Source organism: Manduca sexta, chromosome 4, assembly GCF_014839805.1.
Source record: "Manduca sexta isolate Smith_Timp_Sample1 chromosome 4, JHU_Msex_v1.0, whole genome shotgun sequence".
NCBI classification, from domain to species: Eukaryota; Metazoa; Arthropoda; class Insecta; order Lepidoptera; family Sphingidae; genus Manduca; species Manduca sexta.
This window is the reverse complement of record NC_051118.1, coordinates 5,292,411-5,314,488: the sequence shown is the minus strand read 5'-3', so window position 1 is coordinate 5,314,488 and position 22,078 is coordinate 5,292,411. Positions and strand designations below refer to the sequence as shown.

Here is a 22,078-nt window from a genome sequence, read left to right as displayed (position 1 = left end):
CAGATAATAACAAAAAAAAAAAATTACTATAATATGCTTTACATAGTATAATAAAATGTTATGTTTGAAACCTAAGCTAAGATCTAAAAGACATCATTTTATTTAACAGTATGATCTACCTAATCGGATATTTTGTTTGGAAAGAGTGCTCTACCACCATACTAAAGATCGCTGCAGTCGTATATACCTATTATGAATTTTATATACCTAGTTCTAGATAGAGAGATACACTTTTTATGATACATATTAATGGATGTATATTGTAAAAATTCTGCGTCGCCTTGCACTTCTGATAGAGATGTCCACCAGAATGTTGATTAATTTTGTTTAAAACACAAAGATGTTGCAATTATAATAAAACATGAAAGTCAGCGACATTGACGTTTTTATGGTCTATGGCACACAGGCTCCTTGATACTGACTGTACCTAGGCTACGTCCAAGCGCTTGTTTCAAAGTAAACGAGTAATACACACGCACGTGACCACATATTGCAACCAAAGATTTAATAAAACGTAAAAACTGTTTGTTCTCGCGCAGTTGTAATATGTACACGTGTAAGTATTTCTATTTTATTCAGTATTCCATAATAGGTTATTTCAAGAATCTACCTTGAAATGATATTTTTCTTTCCCCGCGTGCAATTACAATTTAATCAAGTCCGTATCTTTATAAATAAACTAAGCTCTCTCTATTTTCTAGTTACTCTAAATTATCTCTGTACCACCTATTCTGTAATGATATTCCCTTTGTTTCTTGTTTTATCTAAATGATAACAAACAATACTTATAACTAAAATCTAAAGTAAATGTTCATGAACTTCTTAACAATAATATGTCGTAATTTATAAGTATAAGGTACGCAGTTCATGTAAGTAAGGTAAAGGATCCTTTATAAGCCCACCTAATTTTAAAATCGTTATAAAATCGTTTCATGAACAAATAAAGGTAAACCTTTGATTAAATTGCAACATGTTCATAGTATAAAACTTTATAATAAAAGAACTAACAAAATATCCTTGTATATTTTTCTACTACAGCACAAAAAACTACCAAACACATGGATGGTGGTATTTTTAGGAATCGGGAAATTTTCGGCCACACTACCTTATTATAAACTATTTAATTTATAGTATTTAAATAACATTATTCAAAACTATGACCTTCTAGCAGCCTTAGATTTAGGAGCGGCAAGCCGGGACCCATATCCAGATTTCAGAGGGCGACAAATTAAATATGGCAGACGAATACACAACTCATCATTAACATATCTTTGATTACTGAGACGTCCAGACATTACGTAAATACATCAATTATATTCCACGGGGCGCGAAATGATAATAGTGATGACAAAGGTAAAAATATAGGTGTGCAGGGGCGGCATTTTCCAGATTTTGCACTGCCTCGTATAATTTCAAGATCCGAGGCAGCCTTCTAGTCAAATCTATCAGATCCGATATATACCCAGATAGGTCGAAAAGATGGAGCCATTGATTCCTCGTGAATATGGAAATTAAAAAATTGGTCTATTATTTACAGATTTTATATTATTGACGGTTCAAATCACAGTGAGCTATAGTTACGTCGCTTACGAGATGTTTCCAGGATTCGATTCCAGTTCAAACACCACTATACCGTCTTCAAATGTCAGTCGACTACAAAACAATTTGAGTTCAGAAACGACATCAAAAATACGACAAAAAGACGATAAATTGGTGCGTATTAAACTCTGTTAGCATTCTGCTGAATAATTTAACTTGGATTTTTAGCATAATAGTAGTCTTTCTTGGCAACAAGTTAACTATGGCCACACGATACTCCCAAAATTTCTCTATCGCCTAGATATAAGACTCCGCCCACCTTTGTGTAATTATTGATGAAATGCAAACCACAATATCTCTTTAACCTCATAAAGGTCTCAGGAATCCGTTGGATACAGGCCACCTCTAACAGGTTGGTTTGGAATTATCTTGCAAGCCTATTTTTAGCAGTGGACTTCCAAATGCTGGAGAAGAAGAATTAACTACGTTCGGTACAAAAATCTTTATTATCGTAACAACAGCCTTAGCATATAACTGTTTGGCAGCAAAAGAATCGCCCGACGTATCCTCTTGCATACAAGCTATCTTTCATTACTCAGCGTGTACCTATCTACATAAAATTGCCAATAAGCAAGCTTTGTAATAAATAATATCTCATTCTGTATCCATTTGTTACTTTCAGAGTACCACACAATTACCAAGCACTCTTCCATTTTCAACACGAATCAAATTCGTATGTCCGGAAGCGGAAATTCCTTCCAACATCGGCCCGTACGAAGTGCCTACTCAACGAGATATTATCCTCTTCATCAAAAAAACTTTAATAAAAATGTTTAATATCTATCACGAGAAAGCTTTATATTTCCTGAAAGATATTAAAGAGGTAAAGAAGCAATATAATTAATGTTATGGTAAATCATGATCTTAGCATTGAGATTATTTTTATATAATTAGATAGGTATATCCAAAAACCATAGTACAGAAATAATATACTTAGTCATAAATTTACTCAGGCCGAGTCATTCTCGAGGCACCTGCCTGCTTGTATACTCTATCTTCTTTAAAATAAATGAGGCTGTCTCTACCGGTTGGCCTTTACACTTTACAAAGAGCAGCTGAAATATGGGAGTAACGATGTTGCCAACAGTGAGAATTTATAAATAGTACTGATTATCGCTTTCTACTTTTGCTAGATATCATAATTTTAAAAAAGCCTAATTAATTAACCAGGCTACTCGAGGAACAGCGGCAATAGAAAGAAAATGCCACAGACACAAAGGGTCTTACAAAAACTGCGTAAAACGTATTAGTAGTAAATGTGAGGTGATAACTAAAGCGGTCGTCACTTCGCTGGAAAAGCAAAAAGAAGAAGTTGCCGCGTTTATTGAGGTAATTAGAGTTGAAATTTCAGATTTCCTGATATAAAAACACTTCTGTATTAATAATTTACTTTTCTTATTTCTATATTATATTACGAAATATTTGTTTTCTAATTCTAATCGACCTCAAAAAGGAGGGTCTTGTTATCTAAAAAAGAAATTCAGATGATTTTTCGGACTTGAGTAGTTATCCCATATATTCAGTCTATTAAAGAGCATATTATCTAGGCTGTTATTCATTTAAGACTAACAGCCTATAAAAGCTCTCGTAAAAAAAGTAATGAAAGGAGCTCATAGTACCACTCGCATCAATGATAAATTTAGATTTTGTAAAATGATTCGCTTTAGAACTAAAATTTATAAGCTTTATATTTAAAATTATAATTTCTTTAGGACAAAGTGTGTAATATGACAGAAATGAAAGCAGATCCTCTGCAGTTAATCAAGATATTGGCGATGGAAGAGGCTTCATTGGAATTTGCTTTGCCTGGCTTTCTGCGGCTGCTTAATTCTTGTTCCTCCTATTGCTCAAGGTTGGTATTTAAAAAATAATTACGCATACTTAATAATTTAAATGTATAATGTATATGTTTTATATTTCAGAACTAATCCAAAATCTAATCTTAAAAAACCACTACGACACATGACCGATCAAGATCTAGTCATAAACCATTTTTTAACACAGAAAAATTATATCCAACTCATAAAAGGGTCGAAATAAATGTAACACAAAACAAAACATAAAACTGGACGCATTGTTGTCATTCATCTGCAATGAACGTATCCGCAACGATCGACCGAGCCTTTAGCGTTTCACATGCCAGCAGCTAGATGGCGCTAGTGTCAATGAACTTTTGACATGAACTTAATTGAAACTTGGTACAACTTAACCAAAATATCTAAGCTTTTTACGTGATGTGAATAGTTATTGCCGTGGGAAATTATTTCTATAGCTCATAATATTATAATACAATATGTGAGAAACATTGGTGTTTGTTTTTTGTGTTTTCGCAAGATATCCTGGTTGACTGCAGAAATACTTTTCGACTAAGGTATGTGGTTATTTACAACTAAATTATACATATTCAATGTATTCGTAGAACTAGACGAGTCGATACATATTTCAAAAATAAATACCACGATACAAATTTACTGGCATATATTCAATAACAACTTTAAAACCAGACGTTCAATTGCTTAGATAATGAACCTAGATTTTTGATTTTATAAATGGAACTGCTAAAAAGTAACATATTATTATGTAAGAAAACTGAGATATTGAACACTGTTCGTTTAATGAGCAAAGCTAGAAAAAAATTCAAAAGTTTTTTATCTAACTTAACTACCACTTACTTTGAAGAATGTCACAAGAACAAAATTGCTGATATTGTTAGTTATGAATTGCACTTTTAAACCTTACGCAAAAGTTTATACAATGCTACATTTCATCATCATTCATAGGTAGGAATAGCATAGAAGTCCAATGCTCAAATCAAACACATTTAAGAACTGAAATTATAAATATACATCTTATGTCAACATATTAAGTATTGCTCTTTGTATACTCAAATTAATTACGATAAAATTATATGTTTTTAATAGATACAATCTTAAGGTGGTAGCTCAGGTCCATCAAATTAATCTGTAACTAAACAGTATAAAATTAAATTGTTAGTGATTAAGTTGAAAGAAAACCGTAAAATAATTAATAATCATGGATATTTCGGCCTTTAAAATTTAATATGACGAAATTTTAAAGGCAGAAATATCCATGATTATTCATTTTCAACTGCCACTATGCAGCCTTGTGAGCATTTTCAATGTAACTAAAAATGCCTTTCCTTGCAAATATTCTAATTTTGTGTTGTGTACACTTTCTATAATTATTTGTTAGCAGTAGAAGCTGATGTAAAATTTTCTACCTATGCATATAGTATGTTATCTATTTAATCTTTTCAAAGTATTTTATGGATAATCTTTAAGAGAATATATAAGTTAGCATAAAAACTACTTTTGTATAGTTGACGGACATTCAAATTATATTTATAACTAAATTTGATCTCTAAGCATGTATTAGCAGAATGAAATTCTGCTTTTCAAGAATAAGGTGGGATAAAGAAAATATAGAAAAAATAAAATTATTAATAAAAAAATGTTTATTTTAATTTCATTCTCATTTTATACAAATTGAGTGTTTAGTCAATAGTCAGTCTTTACAATATAATATTGCTAGACTAATATTATTTTCTACTTTTCTTCCGTTCCTTGTATGATTTTTTCGACTTTGATTTCTTTGACTTATGTTTCTTGTGTTTTTTTTTCCTTTCTTCTTCTGAATCACTGCTCTCTGATGACGATGACGATGATGATGAACCACTGCTACTGGATGATGTACTTGAGGATCTGTAAACATATGTATTTATAATACTTATTAATGTACTGCTACCTCGGAAAAAGATTTTGATTTTTCGGTGAATTTATTCGATTTTACAAATATTGTATAGATTTTTCCCAAACATTGGGATGTCTTTCTTAATAAGAAAATAGCATTCTAATATTTATAATTATGTACTGCAAGCTAAACAATGGCAATAGATGATGTGTTAAATTTCCATCTCGCTACTGAAAGGCTGCAAGCACCCTGTTAAGACCGACCTTAATAACCATAAAATAGTCTATTTATCAATTATGTTTTGACAGCCTACAAGTTTACATGTTGCATTGATATGCAGAAAAATCAGTTTGCCTTTTAATTTTTGATAAAAGTTAATGTTCCAATTATAATGAAGTGCTAAGATAAATTTAAAAAATTATATTCATAATGAAGCATGTCACTGGCTAAGCAATAAGACAATATCTATGTTCAACATTTGTTAATATGCAGTTAGAATATTATAACAGCTATTAACAAAAACATCTACTGTAAAGATTAACACTTATTTATCGTAATATAGCTAAGTACTACATTACTCTGTTGCATTTCGAATTTGATAACTGAAATAAGCTCTATGATAAATAAAAAAGTTATAAAAATGTAACAGCACAAACAATATTTAGCAATAACAGCTATTTCCAATAAATAGTCCCAATCTTAATTGTCAAAATGTGTTATTTATAAGCATGAAAATAACTGTTTTAATTAGCCCATTTTCACATTATATTAAAGAAAATGTTATTGATGTTTTATTGAAAATGGTAGCACCTATTTATCGATAAAATCTTAAACTATTCCAACTACCTAGATCTCTTTCTCTTCTTACTCTTCTTTTTCTCTTTCGCCTTTTTAAGTTTCTCTGCTAATTTCTGTCTCAACTCTGCTTCTCTTAAGGTCTGTAGTGGAGTGGCATATTCCTCTTCACTGTCGCTACTTGTACTGCTTACATCTAAAACTATCTCTTTATTTGGATCTATCTGTAAAGTAATATTAATTTTTATTAATCAAGTTGTTATAAAATCACTTGTGTGGTTGTATAGTGTGCACAGTATGATTACCATACTAACGTTTCGGATTAGAATACCAAATCAAACAGTGATATGGGGTATTTCTGCTCAATATCAACTCGAATCCTGGAATTTATACTAGACATGACAGTAGGCTCTATTGCATCATGGAAGGGAATGCACACACTGAAAAGTAGGACTAAATGCGCCTCTGCCTACCCCTTCAGGGATAAAAGACATGAGTGTATATGTACAATAATAATACAATAATTATTGGAAAGGAATCAATATTTTTGGGCAAAAAGCCATGCCACGCTGCATCCAAATAGCTTTGTTTAGAAAGTATTGCATTATAATTCAACAAACAATGCTTTTGTTGTGCTATACTCCACAAATCCCTAAATAAAAGTTAATAAAATGCCGAAGGTAAATGATTAACAAACTAGCAACTGAAATTTTATCTATTCTTTACAGTAAACTCAAATAACTTTGAATATTGAGTACAACTCTTGATATTATCATATTAGCTAGTACTGTTTAATAATTCACTGGTGAGTTCTCAGAAGTAATAATAATACAGATTTAATTAGTAAATAACTTGTTAACAAATTTTTTTCCTTAGGAATGATCACACTTTTGTGCGACTACATTCCTAAGAAAGCTAAAATATTGCGTAAAAATACATTTAGGACATCCTCTCTACATTATCAGTAATATTTATTTACATTGCTGTTTAAAATAACAAACTTACTTTTATAAAGTTTCTGCACTGAAATGTAAGATGTCCTGCATAACCACACTTTTTACAGGCAGACCTAGATGATTCTTTGCCTATTTTACTAACAATATCTGGGTAATTAGACATAATTTTCTTAAACAAACAGTAGAATTATCTCGAAATAAAAATTAGTTTCATAAATTCGTAGTCGCAAACTTATTCGCGTCTTACGTCAAGCATATTTGGCGTTTCAATTTACGGAAAATGTTTTACGGATGGTAGTCATCTCAATCATATATTTTCATTGTCATTATAAAAATAACTTGCAAAAAAATGTTACAAAAATAAACGTTATAGTTTAAATTACCAAGGATGTTTTAAATATATTTAAAAATTTATTTAACACGCACGCACGGTTCCACATACACAGGACAGACGCATCATTTATTAATAATGTGAAACGAAATGTGCACTACGTTTCATTACACGCAATTGTTGCAAAAATAACATTTTGTTTACAGCAAATGAACGAAAAACGATTATTTACATCGTGATAAAATAGAGAAATGTTCCGTAATGGCAGAGTTTCTGCCCCTTTGCGACGTACTGTTCAACGTGATCTCGCTGGCTGGGTATTTCTGCGACGTCGTGTTCGATGTAGTAATGGGATACGCGCTACTCGAACGAGGCTATAAGGGCACGTTTGCAGCGGCTATATCTATTGTGATCACATCGCTACTTATATCTCAGGTTTGTTTAATATGAGTTTTTTTTTTTTTTTATTTTGGTTCACAAAACTGGGTACAATATTAAAGTATTATACGATGGAATAATTGATTTAATTCAGGACAGTGACGCTAGATAGCGCTGTAATGATGTAAGAACTGGCTAGAGAGTAAAGAAGAAATTATTCCCTTTAAAATTCTCAGTGCTTACAATTATCTAACTTTAACCAATCGGCACAAATCTGGCAAACAGAAACGCAGGAAAATTCGAAAAATAAAATTTCCTCGTCCCTCATAATGCTCATATTTTATAAAATGATAATGACTGTTGTTTCCACAGGTCCTCTCCCTCCGCTGGTACCTGCACGTATGGTGGGCAAGTGAGGGCCGGAAGGACCGCCCGCCCTGGCTTCCAATAATGTTGCATTGTTTACAACTCGGGGTGTTGTGGCGGTATGCGAGACTGCTTGTACCCGTCGAGCTACGGAGGGTTAAACATCAAGTGAGAGATTTATGTAAGTGTATAGTTATTGAGTTAGAAAATATGTAAAGAACCCTTTTTTTTTCTAAAATGCTTGTTATGACTAATCTATCAATATTAGAGTTTGATTGTTGTTAATAATCGCTGTCAATGCGCCGTATTATATCGAAAGAATGTTCAACGCTCGGAGGGGTTTAACTTCATATACTATGAATAAGACGTGACACAAACACAACACTATAATAATGAAATTGAGGATATTTTCAACTATAATTTGAAATTTTAGTTTTGTGTGTTTTTCGATATGTTCACAGCGTCAACGCGGTACTTTATTTTTATGAAAATGTAAATCAATGTTGATCGTAGGTATGCTACGTCTAGTCCACGCGTTTTGCGAGGCGGCGCCGATGTTATTACTCCAACTGCACATCCTGTTCAAGGACACCAACCACGAAATCGCCAATGAGCTAGAGTCACTCCGGAGCCGACGATAGATGAGCCCTCGGGTAAGAATTTTATTATGAAGTGCGGTCACAATTAGCAAGAAAATTATTAGATGTTAATTTCTGCAAGCGATTTTTACAGCAACAATCACGGCAAGCGAATACTTAAAAATTTTGAAGGTTGTAGGATTTGCGAGAAGTAGCAATGTGTGGAAAAACTATTGAAATAATGACGCTAATATAAACGCACCTGAAATTTGAGAAAAACTTAGTAGTCTAAACTTAGCATAATAGAATCTATACGCTATACTTGCTTGTAAAAGTTTTAATACAGGGTGTCCAATTTTTGTCTTTTTTTAATTTGCTGTATTAATGTGGGCTCTATAAATATTTTTTTCAATATTGATGACTAGACTGATGGACACATCAATTTATATCATTGACCATACCTGGGTTGTTCATTATTCCACCTCTACACCTGCGCCGTGGTGTATTAACACGCGCTAACTTTGGTTACTTCTTTAACGCGCTTAGTAACGCGTGTTTAAACGCAAGCATCAACAAATGTACAAGCAGGAGTGGCAGTGGCATTATCGAACTTTTATTTCGCTATGAAATACGTTAACGCGAAATTTTGGCTTTGAAATAAAACTACTAAACGAAATTTTTACCGATTTATTTATTACTAGCTTCCGCCCGCAGCTTCGCCCGCGTGGATTTCGGGTTTCAAAAATGGAGAAGGTGCTCAATTTGTCGGGATGTTTTTTTAATTTATGGTGGTATGCAGGTGGTCCGATTGTCCGGTCAGGGTCTGATGATGGGATCCTGGTGAAATCGAAGGAACTTTTAACCATTAAGGTTGCACACGAAATGACGGAAGCTTAAAAATGGAGTAACTTCTCCCGTTTTCCCAACATTTTCCATCACTGCTATGCTCCTATTAATTGTAGCGTGATGAAAAGTATACTATAACCAGCTCAGGAGTATGAAAAATAATTGTACCAAGTTAAGTTAAAATCCGTCGAGTAGTTTTTGTTTCTATAACGGTTATACAGACAGACAGACAAAAATTTTACTAATTGCATTTTTAGCATCAGTATCGATCCCCTAATCACCCCCAGTTATTTTGGAAATATATTTCATGTACAGAATTGACCTCTCTACAGATTTATTATAAGTATAGATATGCAAAAGTAGCTCAAAAATTGTCCATAACGAAAACATGCATTTTAAAGTAAAACAAAAGAAATAATATCGTGAAGCCAACCAAATAACTAATGATATATTAAATTTTGTGACTGTTCAATTTAGTCGGGTCCGCGATATCACTTTTGTTGAGTTTCAGAACACGACATTACATTATTATATTCTGTGCTCCAACGCACACTGCTTTGATGTTAGGAACACACCTACATTGCTTAGACAACAGTGAACTTTATACAATAGTAATAAAGCTCAAATTGACTCTACGTATTAGTTAGAAAACGTTTGTATGGGAAATAGAAAAATGCTGTTTTGAGGATTTTCCCGGCAATTATTCGAATTTTTCTCACCTTTTAAATCTTCCCTAGACCTCCACGAATAATTCAAGACCAAGATAAGATAAATCCGTTCAGCCGTTCTCGAGTTTTAGCGAGACTAACGAACAGCAATTCATTTTTATATATATAGATTACCATTGCGAAGACTGCCTTCATGGTTACGACTATTTTATTTCACTGAGTATGTAGTACATTTATTTCACTGAGTGTGTAGTACATTTATTTCACCGAGTATGTAGTACATTTATTACACTGAGTATGTAGTACATTTATTTCACTGAGTGTGTAGTACATTTATTTCACCGAGTATGTAGTACATTTATTACACTGAGTATGTAGTACATTTATTACACTGAGTATGTAGTACATTTATTTCACTGAGTGTGTAGTACATTTATTTCACTAAGTATATAGTACATATATTTCACTGAGTATGTAGTACATTTATTTCACTGAGTGTGTAGTACCTTTATTTTATGATTAGCAAACAAGGCGTTCGCGGAGCTGAACGTGATCTCAGCGTCGCTGTCGTTGTTCTCTGTGTGTTGGGCGCTCGCCAGCTTCAGCAAGAACGTGCGGCTGCAGAACGTGCATCGACTCGTGCTCACGTGGTTGGGGGTCATATTTCAGGTAAGAGATACGAAAGACACTCGCAATATGTTTGGAATAATGTCACTTAATTTTTACATATTTCAATTGGTATTTATTATCATAAATACATATTAACCCTTAGGGGAAGTCGTCCCAACCTTATAAAATCTAAAAGAAACTTATATTTAGAGCAATGTGACTGAATTTTTCATGTTTTAAATTGGTATTTATTATCAGAAATACATATCAACCTTTATAGAAAGTCGTAAATACGTTATAAAATCTAAAACTGAATCGACTTCAAAGTCTCTTAAGTAAGATGAGGTGTAGTGAAATTGAGAACTCTTCATATAAGTAGTCATGTTAAAAGGCATATTATTACACTATGTCGTTTGTTTGTAGTTTCTGTGGCGGCTTGGCACGATCTCGGCTCGAATATGCGCGCTCACAGTCTACGCTCTAGTCTACGAATACTGGGTCTTTTTAGTTATAGGTGAGTACTCTATCACATGTTTAAAAACTGATTACATTGGAATTTATATTTTTTATAACTGTACTATAAATTATAATAAATTATAACTTCTTTACTAATTTCAAATTCTTACAAAAATCCAGTATTTATTATTTTCAAGCTATAAATCCTTCTAAGAAAACAGTAGATAAATAACATGTTAGTGGGATTTGTTCGGATTGAAATATTGTTCCAAAGTACCGTCTTTTTTTATTGATTATTTTTTCCGTCTTCCCATTTTTTCCGTTGTCGTGATCCTTACTTAGCAAATTCGAAAGGAGACGGGCGAAACTTCATAGAACCTTGGGCTTGGTGTTACAGAGATAATTTATGCATTATTTTATAGGAATAATAGAACCATTTCTAAATTAGAAAAAAAAATCTGTCTCTACAACGGGAGTAAAGAAATAATCGCTATACAATATAGCGTAAAAAAAAACACTTTTCTGTGAATAACTTCGCATTTACCCGATAGCACAAGATGTTCACAGCACCTAATCATTGTCCATTGGATTGCCGTGTTGACTAATGAGCAGCTGGCTTAAATAATAACCAGAATTGAAATTATCGCATGGAATCGACGAGGACCGATATGAAGGTACTTAAGTACTTATCGCAAGATGAATCTAAGTGTAGGTTGCACATCTTCTTTTATCTTCTCCTTCATGGAAACGGGCATGAGTTTATACTGATTTTATATTATTGAAAGAACTATTTCGTTTTCAATTGGACGAATTCCTGTAGTGTTACAACGCCATGTAGCAATGCTACAATTAACACAATGGTGTTGATGGTTCATCGATACTTTTCGAAATCTGGTAGAACAAGCAAAATCAGTCGAACAAGCAAGAAATAAAAGTCCGTTGTTGAATAAGCGTGGGTAGTTCATTAAAGCAGCAATCGTCAAAATATTCTCAAAAAGCCGTAGTCGTTAAAATAAAAATATCAAACCAAAAACATTCACTTGCGCAGAAGTACAGAAAACAAATAACAATAATACCTAATATACATTAATAATAGACAGCCTGATATTCGCGATACCGGAAGTCAGTTACTTATTCATAACAAAACATATTTTATTTTCCCATTGTAATACAATCTAATATTTTTTAATGGCTGATATAAAAATAGAAGAGGAATATTGATAAATGTTTCATAAGTGTACAGTCAAGCCCAATTTCGCCCGTCTCCTTTCGACTGTCATACACTCGTCTCTCTTTCATCTCGCTCACGCACTTCCCATTCCATGCATCACACTAACGTTTCATTCCCACATACGTACTTTTCTTAAAATCATTAAAATACCAAAAAAAAAATCCCATCTTTAATCCTTTTAAAGGCCGTGTAATATAAAAGCTTTTATAAATTGCATACTATTTCTATAAAGTCTGACTATACCCTTTCCGAAGGTCTGCACTGGCTGTCCATGTTCCTGTGGCTGATATCGCCCAAGAACGTGTTCCACGGCGAGCGCATCAGTCGCCCGCGCAAGGCGTGTCTCTCCGCACTCATCGCCTTCATCTACGTGTTCGCGTACGTCAACCTGCACGAACACAACCACAGGCAGAAGATGGTGAGTGGCGCCAACTTCAGGTCAAAATATATAACATATTTCTACGTATCGAATAACGGAATAGTGAATTTTAATATAGAATATTACTATCAAAATCTAAATCATCATCTTTTTATGTGGAAATGTTAAATTTAATTAAAAAAAAATCATATAAAATTATTTACTTTAAAATATTGTTCTATTTTATTTGTTTTAAAATATTGTTCTCATGTTAGAACATCCTGTAACGCGATTTCAAAAAACATAATTATTGACTCGTGCTTTTATGGCGAGCTTCGTTTAGTCATTAGATTGTATAAAATCTACAATGAATTTACCATTATCTTCTGATCCTTCCACGTTGGAGTAAGCAGGGTTGTTAATGTAGTGGTGTGTGGTCAGGTGACGTTCTACGTGGTGATGATGGTGGAGAACTGGTTGCTGGTGACGGCGTGGTGGTGGTCGGGGCAGGCGCAGGCGCCGCTGGCCACGGCCGCCGCCGCCGCCGCCGCCTCCGCCGCCGGCATCGGCTTCATGCTGCTCTACTACAGGTACATTACTCACATGACGTACGCGGTGGTACAACACCGTCTCACTAGCATTCGTTTTGTGGTGATAGGATATGTTTTATATCGCCATTAAGTCATTAGTAAAATTATGAAATTCGATTGCGATGTTTTAATGCCATTGTGACAGAGTATCAGGAAATACCAACGCAATGACCTGTGATGGTTTCTTATGTTACGCGTATGTTATACATTGAAGACCATGACCAAGAAGGCTGCAAAGTCTTCGACACACCTTGAATAAATAATAATGTAAAAAACCGCTATGACCTGTCTTAATCTTTAGGAACAGTTTTGTAACACCCTGTATAAAATTATCGATTATACGAACACAAATAAAACGTAACTTCATTTGCAGGTACTTTCATGTGCGAAGACTCGGCTACATGCTCGGCGAAAATCAACAAGGTATATCAAATATATTACAATCGAGCGATTATTCGAATTAATTGGAGACATGCGTGTTTAGGAAACCGATATATTCGAATAATCAACTTTATACTTTTATGTAGAAGAGAAGTGCAATGGTGTGCACGCGCACCCCACTGTCTGAAAGAAATCACAAAAATAAATCACTGTATAACAATGGGAACTATCGACCACGGGTGTTATTATGGTTTAGCATATACAAATACTCGGGAGATTTAAAAAAACATATTTAATGATATTATGTACTACCTACTTATAGTGTGTAAATGTAGATGCACCTCCCTAAACGTAATCTTAGCTGTGCCCAAGTATATACCAATATACCAAGAAGTCTAATATTTATATGAATCTCATCTAACACTGGTAAAGAAATGAAGTGCAGATAGCTTAAAATATTACCGCTATTTTCAATCAACCATCCAAATCGCTTTTTTTGATCTATCTCAAAAATGGACCAATCCGAACGACGTTTTTTGACATGCGTTCAAATGAGTTATTGTGATTGGTTCATTCAGGAATCTGATTTGAGATTGAGATTGAGATTGGGATCGTTTCAATAACCAACTGTGGTTCAATATTTTATGTGCGGAACTCCTTAATTTTCTGGCGAAGCGAACCTAGCTGTTGAGTTAAGCAGTCTCTTGGGTGTATTATGGAATAATCAACGCTTTACTTTACCATTTATAATTTATCTAAAATATACAGTATATGCAGGCACGGACTTAGGCTTTTGCTGAACTGGGGTTTAATACATTCAGTGCCTGATACCAAGAAATAGCTAATTTTGTTTATGATACTTTCAGGAAAGCAAGCAAACCAGGGTGATAATGCTACCATACCAGGCGTGTTCAACTGCCGGTTCTCTAACCCCGTCTGTAACAGGTAACATAAATATTATCTATACTATTATATAAAGCTGAAGAGTTTGTTTGTTTGTTTGTTTGAACGCGCTAATCTCAGGAACTACCGGTCCAAATTGAAAAATTCTTTTTGCATTGGATAGCCCTTTGTTCGTGGAGTGCTATAGGCTATATATCATCACGCTATGACCAATAAGAGCGGAGCAGTAATGGCTAATCTCAGGAACTACCGGTCCAAATTGAAAAATTCTTTTTGCATTGGATAGCCCTTTGTTCGTGGAGTGCTATAGGCTATATATCATCACGCTATAACCAATAGGAGCGGAGCAGTAATGGCTAATCTCAGCAACTACCGGTTCAAACTGAAAAAAGATTTTTGTGTTGGATAGTTCTTTGTTTTTGAAATGCTATAGACTATATATTATCAAGCTATGACCAATAGGAGCGAAGCAGTAATGAAACATGTTGCAAAAACGGGGAAAATTTATTAGTTTTGAGAGCTTCCGTTGCGTGCGCTGCGTAAAAAGTTAAAGCTATGCAACAATGATGTATGACGGGATTGTTCCTCTTAAAAAGTTCTACAAAAATATATTATAAAACAAAGTCCCCCGCTGCATCCGACTGCCTGAACGTGTTAAACTCAAAAACTACCCAACATATTAAAATGAATATTTGGTATGGAGACAGTTTGAGACACTGGGAAGAACATAGACTCCCGGGAAAATATATAGCGTGACTTTTATAACGGAATACTTTAGCCCGAAAAACTTTGTAATGCGGGCGGAGCCGCGGGCAAAAGCTAGTTTATTTATAAAAATGTAGGTTGTGGAGATATTTCTTAAAAGTAAACGCAGAACTGCTGAACGGATTTGGATGTTTTTTTTGGAACATACAGATAAAACAAATCATGTACTGGAGTAACATCAGCCAGCCCGAGCTGGCTATTTCGTTTACTTTTAGACTTTCATTTATTTTATGTCCAATATAAATTGCCTTTATATAAGCGACTTTATTTAAATAATAATTAAATATTCTCATGTATCGTGACTTATAAGTACAACTATGTTCGCCTACGTGATGAATAACACATTTTATTTTATTTTAACTTAATAAAGCCCATATAATTATACCAACAGTTTTGCTTATGTGTATATACCTAGGATCAGAGGCGGCCTTTGGGGGAGACGAATCGGGCAACCGTCCGACCCTCGCTTACAGAGGCCTCGCGCAGTACGTCGCAGAACCTTTTTTTACGTTCTTACAGACCAAACTGTTAAAACAGGGGAACGTTTTTTTATTCTGCTCGGGGCCTCGCGTCTGTTTCTTTTTGCTTTCGCCTGCGGCCTTGCGTCGTTTAGGGCCGCCACTGCCTATACATTTTAAATCTATGGTTGTGTGATGGTATATTGTAACGTGTGATATATCTCCAGCGCAGCAAACGGCCGTAAGAAGAAGAAGCCGACGTCGTTCGTGCCGCCGCCCGCCGCCCCCGCCGCCGCCTTCTGGAGGCGGCCGCTCCCCGCCGCGCATAACCACCATGTAACGTTACTAGCTTATAATAATATAGCTGTTTTAAAATGTTATACGCGATTAAAGCAAAAAAAAATTAGGCAAACAATACAGAGTAAACAATAACAAAAATACACTCATTGGAAAAATGACGGTTAAAATTATATCAACAGTTCAAAGGCTAATTGACTAAACGACATTTTTTTTTCAAAACTTTTAACTAGTTTAATAAAACATAGAAAAAAGTGCTGATTTTAAATATGTATGAAACTTAGTGTAGCAAAAAAACGCTCAAGTCGATTATGGGCCGTTAAAATATTACGTACTAACGCAATTTATAAAGATTTTTGACGACACCACTGCCCCATGTAACGCGCTGTAACGTTTTCCTGTACGCCCCTGCGCCCCTCCAAAAGTTATGTAACTCTAAACTGATAAGTTTTTTTTAATATTCACAATTATTTTACGCAAAATTAACCGACCGATCGACCGGAAAGTCGCTAAAATCCCTTTGTTATTGTTTTAGAATAAAAATAACAATGTTACATAACGCTTTATACGAGACCCCCCCCCCCTCCCCCCAAATTGCGTTACGTAATACTTGAACGGCCCCTTAGCCTTTCAACCGTCGATATAACTATGATACACAAATTTTACTTTATTTTAATTTAAATTAACTATCTAACAAAAAATACCATATAGTATGGTGGCAGTTAATAAAATATATTACTATACATTTTATACAGGGTGGTTCATCAGAAAACGAAGGTTCCAGCGTCGGCTCCCGCGTCAACATCCAACAGAAACTGCAAGAGAAAAAACAAAAACAACTCGCAGAGCTAAGGGTCATCGAGGAGGAGATCAAACAAGGGAAATTAGCAAAGACAACTCCAGTAGCCGCCGAAGAAATATACAGCAGTTTACAACGACAGCCGATCCCACGCGCGAAAACGCACGCGGAACCGCCCGCCTGGCCTAGTATAGAAATGACCCACTCGTACCAAAACTACCCAGTAGTACCCCACACTTGTAATCTATACCCAACGTACACAGAAATAAAGCCCGAATTCAACATTTCGAACTTCCAAAACAACGAATCGTCAAACCCCGATATCAATGACTTAAAAATGCGAAGGTTACCAAACAGGTACGACAATGCGCGAACGTTCTACGAGAATCCGGCGAATATTAGAAACGATAGAACGCCACTGAGGTCCCCGAATTATCTGGAAACGAGGAATTATGAGGGAAGCTGTGGCAGCCCTAGGAACGTTTTAAATACCAGTCCCGGAAATTATATGGCGGATGTCTCTGGTAACAACTACGACAACGCCATAGACAAGCCGCGGATACCTCAAAATAACATATACTCCGAAGACCATAGACAAATGGGGGAATATTCTGGGTATTGCGAAAATAATCAATACAAATACGAAGGTAAAGACGAGTACGTCTCCGCGTTACACAACGCTTTAGCTAACGTCCAAAGTATAGACAATATAAGGAATAATTACGAGGGTTGTGCCCAGTACGGGCAGAATTGTGAGAGGTTCCCGTATCCCGGGCTGGGGGGGAAGAAGATAGACCAGCAGATGCGGAAGATGCAGAGGTGCAGGACTCCTGAGATCCTGCTAGCTCCTCATTATTTAGAGGGGTGCAATAGACAGGTGTGCTGTCATTGGGGACCGCCTTATACGTGAGTACAAATTAATGATGACAAAATTAATTTATAACAAATATATCTATATTAATTATTATTGTTGTTAGTTTTAAAAATGTGTATTGTATTACAATTATTAAACGAAATAAAATTTATGGAAAAGAAAAAAAATTGCCAATTCCCGATATTCACAACACAAATATTTTTGGAACAATGAAGTAATTGATTATTTATTGTATTTATTTATTATCAGGAATAGAAAGAAGGAGGAAGGCGCGGCCGGCAGCAGTGGGGAGGACTCCAGTCCCGAGGGACCCGCGCGGGACACGCCGCGACCGCCCAGCGACATCGATAGTCAGGTCAGGCGTCACTCAACATCGACTTGTTTCTAACTGACGGAACTAACAGAGCGCAGGTTCAAAACCAAAGTATATAGCAGTGGCGTAGCGTCCATACAAGCCGATTCCTACCGGGTTACCTTTTGTAAATTAATTAAAAATAATAAAAAAAACGTAACAATATAACTAGAATAAAACTAGTATATTAAACAAGTCATCTTATAATTATTAAATTAAATCAAGACTTCAATGATATCTGTCGTTTATGTCAATTCGTTAAATCGTAACTCGCGCGCAATGCTCGCGCCTTATAGTATTCGAAGTGAACCCGGCCGCGCATAGCTTCCCCCCTCGCGATATTGTTGTCTTTTTCACACGCAGTGCGGTGTCATTGTCAATTTTTTTTAAAGTGGCGTAAAAATATATGTATGCGTGCGTGTCTGTGTACTTCTGGGTAACCCGAGAATTTGCGGGCTTCATGTTGAGCTATTGGCGCGAATAATTTAAAAAATTTAGAATGTATAATTAGTGTTTGTGCGTTATTAATTCTTGTTGGACTCTTTTAGGTACCTATGTTCAAAATATATGATTATTTTGTAAATTCAGAGACTAGACATAATTTTTATGTTAGAAGGAAATTATTAAGTATTATATTTTACTGATTTTAATTTATTGTGAACAGCGTATTATATTATGTTACTTAACTGTAGAGAAAATTTTCACCCATCGCCACTGGTATATAGTAAGTCTCTAACGAGAGTTCAAAACACTCTGACTTTTCGAAGTTACGTGTGTATTGCTTGTCAATTAGAGCTCGCTTCAGCAGTCGAGAAAAAAAGAAAAAAACATTTATTGGCCACACAGGTGGTAAACATAATTTACGATAAATTAAACTTCTTTTGAGTGAAAAAATAAAAGTAATAAAAAACAAAACGAGAAATACAATTTCATAAAATTTTCGTATAGTTAGGTGAGTACTTAGAGACATAAGTATTCAGATACCCAAAAGAAGAAAACACCGTTAGCCTTACGTGCCTAAGAATTCTAAATTAGTTTAGAAGGCATGTGAAGTCTGCCAACCCGCACTAGGTTTCGCGTGGTGGTCTAAGGCTTAAATATCCTCGGTAGGAGGCGTCACGGCCCGTGACTCAGGGGGCCCAGTAGGAAGTTGCAGCACTTGAAGTTCACCAGGATGGAGCTGATCTGTCATCTAGATTGTGCTGAAGCCATAACGCGATAATTTAACAACGACTTTAGGTACTAGGGACTTTGTTTTGATTTGATATACTCACCTGAGTGAACAGCCTTGAGAATTCGTTCCATACATTTACGGCACATAATTACAGACGGACATATGTAAACATTTATGAATAAAAAATATTATATTTTAGGCCTTATACAAAATTGTAAATGTTCCTTATTAAATTGTCTATCTAATAGTGTCGCTAGCAATATAATATGATGTACATACAACGGCGTCGCCAAGGGGGGGGCAGGGAGGGGCAGCTGCCACCCCCTCCTCCTAGAGGTTCTAAAACTCGAACGAATTCACCAATTCCATTCCTAATATTCCGTACGCTCAATAACGACCTGCTTTATGTTATTGTTAAATAAGGAGACGGTGAATGGAGAACATGTGCTCTCGACTTTACCTGTAATTCATACTTTTCTCATTCTCCATATAAACTTATTATATTAGTAGGTACCTACATTTTATGTCGGATTCCCTTGCAGAAAATTTCACCGTTCGCCACCGGTGGGTTGTGACGTCACTTCGCCTTGCTCGTATAAATAATACATCGGTGTTGGTATATTTGCAGATATCCCTGCCGCGTTCGTACACGTTGCCGCGCGAGTTCCGCTACTGGCGCCGGCGGCCGCGGCTCCGCGACGCGCACGTGCCCAGCAACAACAGCAGTGACGGTACGCTTCTACACATAATACCTCGCAAACAACTTCACTCTCCTAATGTAGTTTACGGCGTAGAACTTTTTTTAGTTTAGGCACTTACTGGTGGTAGGTCATATGTGAGTCCGCCTGGGTAGGTACCACTGCAATGTCTATTGCTACCGCCAAGGAGCAATACACACTGGTGTAGTCACTGTTGTGTTCCGGTTAAGGGCAGGGCAGTGTAAATACTGGACATAATAAAACTTAACATCTCATGTCTTAGGATGGCGAGCGAAGTGGAATACCAAACAATTCTTTGTAATTCATGGTGTTGGATGGTGTTTATACTGTTTATGAGCGGTCGTGTCGCTTTTCATCAGGCGAACAGCAAGCTAGTCTCGTCATTCAAAGCAATAAAAAAGTACACAATACTTTACGTACTAAAATATTCCTCGCGACGCGGTAGCGTGCTCGAGTTATTTGGTGGCTATTATACCTTAATAAAGGAGAATAATTATTAATTAATTCATGTAACTTGCCCTTAAATGGATAATGATTGTGATAAAATTGTATTGTCTGTTATAATTTTATTTTGTTGTTGTATTACTGACTCCACGGGTTTTTCTCATCACTTCCGAAACATCTTTGAGTGTCTTTTCTTTCTTTCTAATTTTTGATTTGACCTTCCAGACACTTGGAAAATACACAATAATAGAATTATTTTAATTATCTCTTTAGCATAGTTGCAGCGTATTTATCTCAAAAATATTAAGAACTTATAATACATTTCTCAGAATGAACAACAAAATTTTAAACATTAGCTCGAAAGCACGAGCTGCAATGTCCCTACTTAATTTCTTAATTTCAGGCGACGTAGACAGTGGTGACGACAACGACAGCGACCGCCGCTCGAACTGTTCCGCCACCTCGCAGATCCAAAGCCCTACGTACGGCGACGGCTTGTACCCGCACAGACACCCCGACGGTCGGCCGGACGGGTACACGGACACCGTGTACGGCGCGTGTCCGGCCGGCCGGCCGCGGAGGCACGGGTTTAGGAAACAAGCAGCCAAACCCGAGACTAAGCTTTAAAGTAATATGTGTAAGTGTTGAAATGGGATATCCGTTGATATAAATTTTAATTAAAATTAAAGTTTTTTTTTCGTATTTTTTCGCGGGTTTTATATTTTAATTTTCTTCCAACGTTTTCAAGACTGTAGCCTTCATGGTCACGGAGCGGACTAAGGTTGGTCATCCCCGCAAAATCAAAGTTACAATATCTACATTTTACAATTATACAACTTTTTTTTGCTTTTGGTAACCACGTAGACTGCAAAGTCTGAAACGTCGCGAGAAAATTAAAATATAATAACAGCGATAACATCCGAAAAAAAGTAGTTCAATTTTAATGTCAAATATTCGCATAAACATAAGTAATCAGAAAATATATCACCAATTGAAACCAATTGGACATCAATCATAAAAATATTTATAGAATCTGTAATCGAGCCATGAAACTTATCATAACATGAACTTCCTTCACGGATGACGTACTAACAGGTAATAAGTAAATGTATAAATAACTAACTAGCGGGCTACGTAGCCAACCTATTGTAATATGGTAATAGGAAGATTGTGTTCATTTGGAATTTAACTATTTCATAATGAAATTCTTAGCTACTTAAGCATTTCTACAAGTTTATAACCAATCGATGTTTGGTCGATAATTTAAATTGAAATAGGTAGCACTACGAATAACTATCCGAAAAAATGACGATACTATCAAATTTAAGTTTCTGCATCAAGTTTTTAATAAAAATGTGGTGATGTCTACAACAAAAAACTTCATGTTTTAGCAGTCGATTGAATAAATAATTTAAATGTATTTAAGACTAACAAATGTAC

General features: G+C 35.4%; 3 protein-coding genes across 5 annotated transcripts; 2 read left to right on the top strand and 1 right to left on the bottom strand.

Annotated features, from left to right (window-relative positions):
• The first annotated feature begins 468 nt into the window (after positions 1 to 468).
• On the top strand, positions 469 to 4,459 carry LOC115448411. Of its 3 annotated transcripts, XM_030175833.2 has the most exons (7): positions 563 to 878; positions 1,169 to 1,353; positions 1,538 to 1,713; positions 2,222 to 2,422; positions 2,770 to 2,928; positions 3,312 to 3,451; positions 3,522 to 4,459. In XM_030175833.2, exons 3-7 carry the CDS (start codon positions 1,594 to 1,596, stop codon positions 3,637 to 3,639), a joined length of 738 nt encoding a protein of 245 aa, XP_030031693.2. In that variant the 5' UTR covers positions 563 to 878; positions 1,169 to 1,353; positions 1,538 to 1,593; the 3' UTR covers positions 3,640 to 4,459. The 3 variants fall into 3 exon arrangements, with proteins under 3 accessions (XP_030031692.2, XP_030031693.2, XP_030031697.2); XM_030175832.2 differs by lacking the exons at positions 563 to 878; positions 1,169 to 1,353 and adding an exon at positions 469 to 556; XM_030175837.2 differs by lacking the exon at positions 1,169 to 1,353.
• Positions 3,765 to 21,732, top strand: LOC115448410. The gene is given in 16 exon segments (XM_037442342.1): positions 3,765 to 3,970; positions 7,599 to 7,827; positions 8,143 to 8,317; positions 8,650 to 8,751; positions 8,754 to 8,789; positions 10,752 to 10,897; positions 11,261 to 11,351; positions 12,779 to 12,942; positions 13,324 to 13,472; positions 13,846 to 13,895; positions 14,720 to 14,798; positions 16,207 to 16,315; positions 17,032 to 17,981; positions 18,199 to 18,304; positions 20,104 to 20,206; positions 21,042 to 21,732. Coding segments are annotated over 15 exon segments (2,658 nt in total). The 5' UTR covers positions 3,765 to 3,970; positions 7,599 to 7,653; the 3' UTR covers positions 21,266 to 21,732.
• LOC115448412 (protein SREK1IP1-like) lies at positions 5,057 to 7,352 on the bottom strand. The gene is made up of 3 exons (XM_030175839.2): positions 7,111 to 7,352; positions 6,157 to 6,329; positions 5,057 to 5,321 (listed from the first exon to the last, which is right to left on the bottom strand). The coding sequence occupies exons 1-3, from the start codon at positions 7,222 to 7,224 to the stop codon at positions 5,159 to 5,161; spliced, it is 450 nt and encodes a 149-aa protein (XP_030031699.1). The 5' UTR covers positions 7,225 to 7,352; the 3' UTR covers positions 5,057 to 5,158.
• Positions 21,733 to 22,078: the final 346 nt, after the last annotated feature.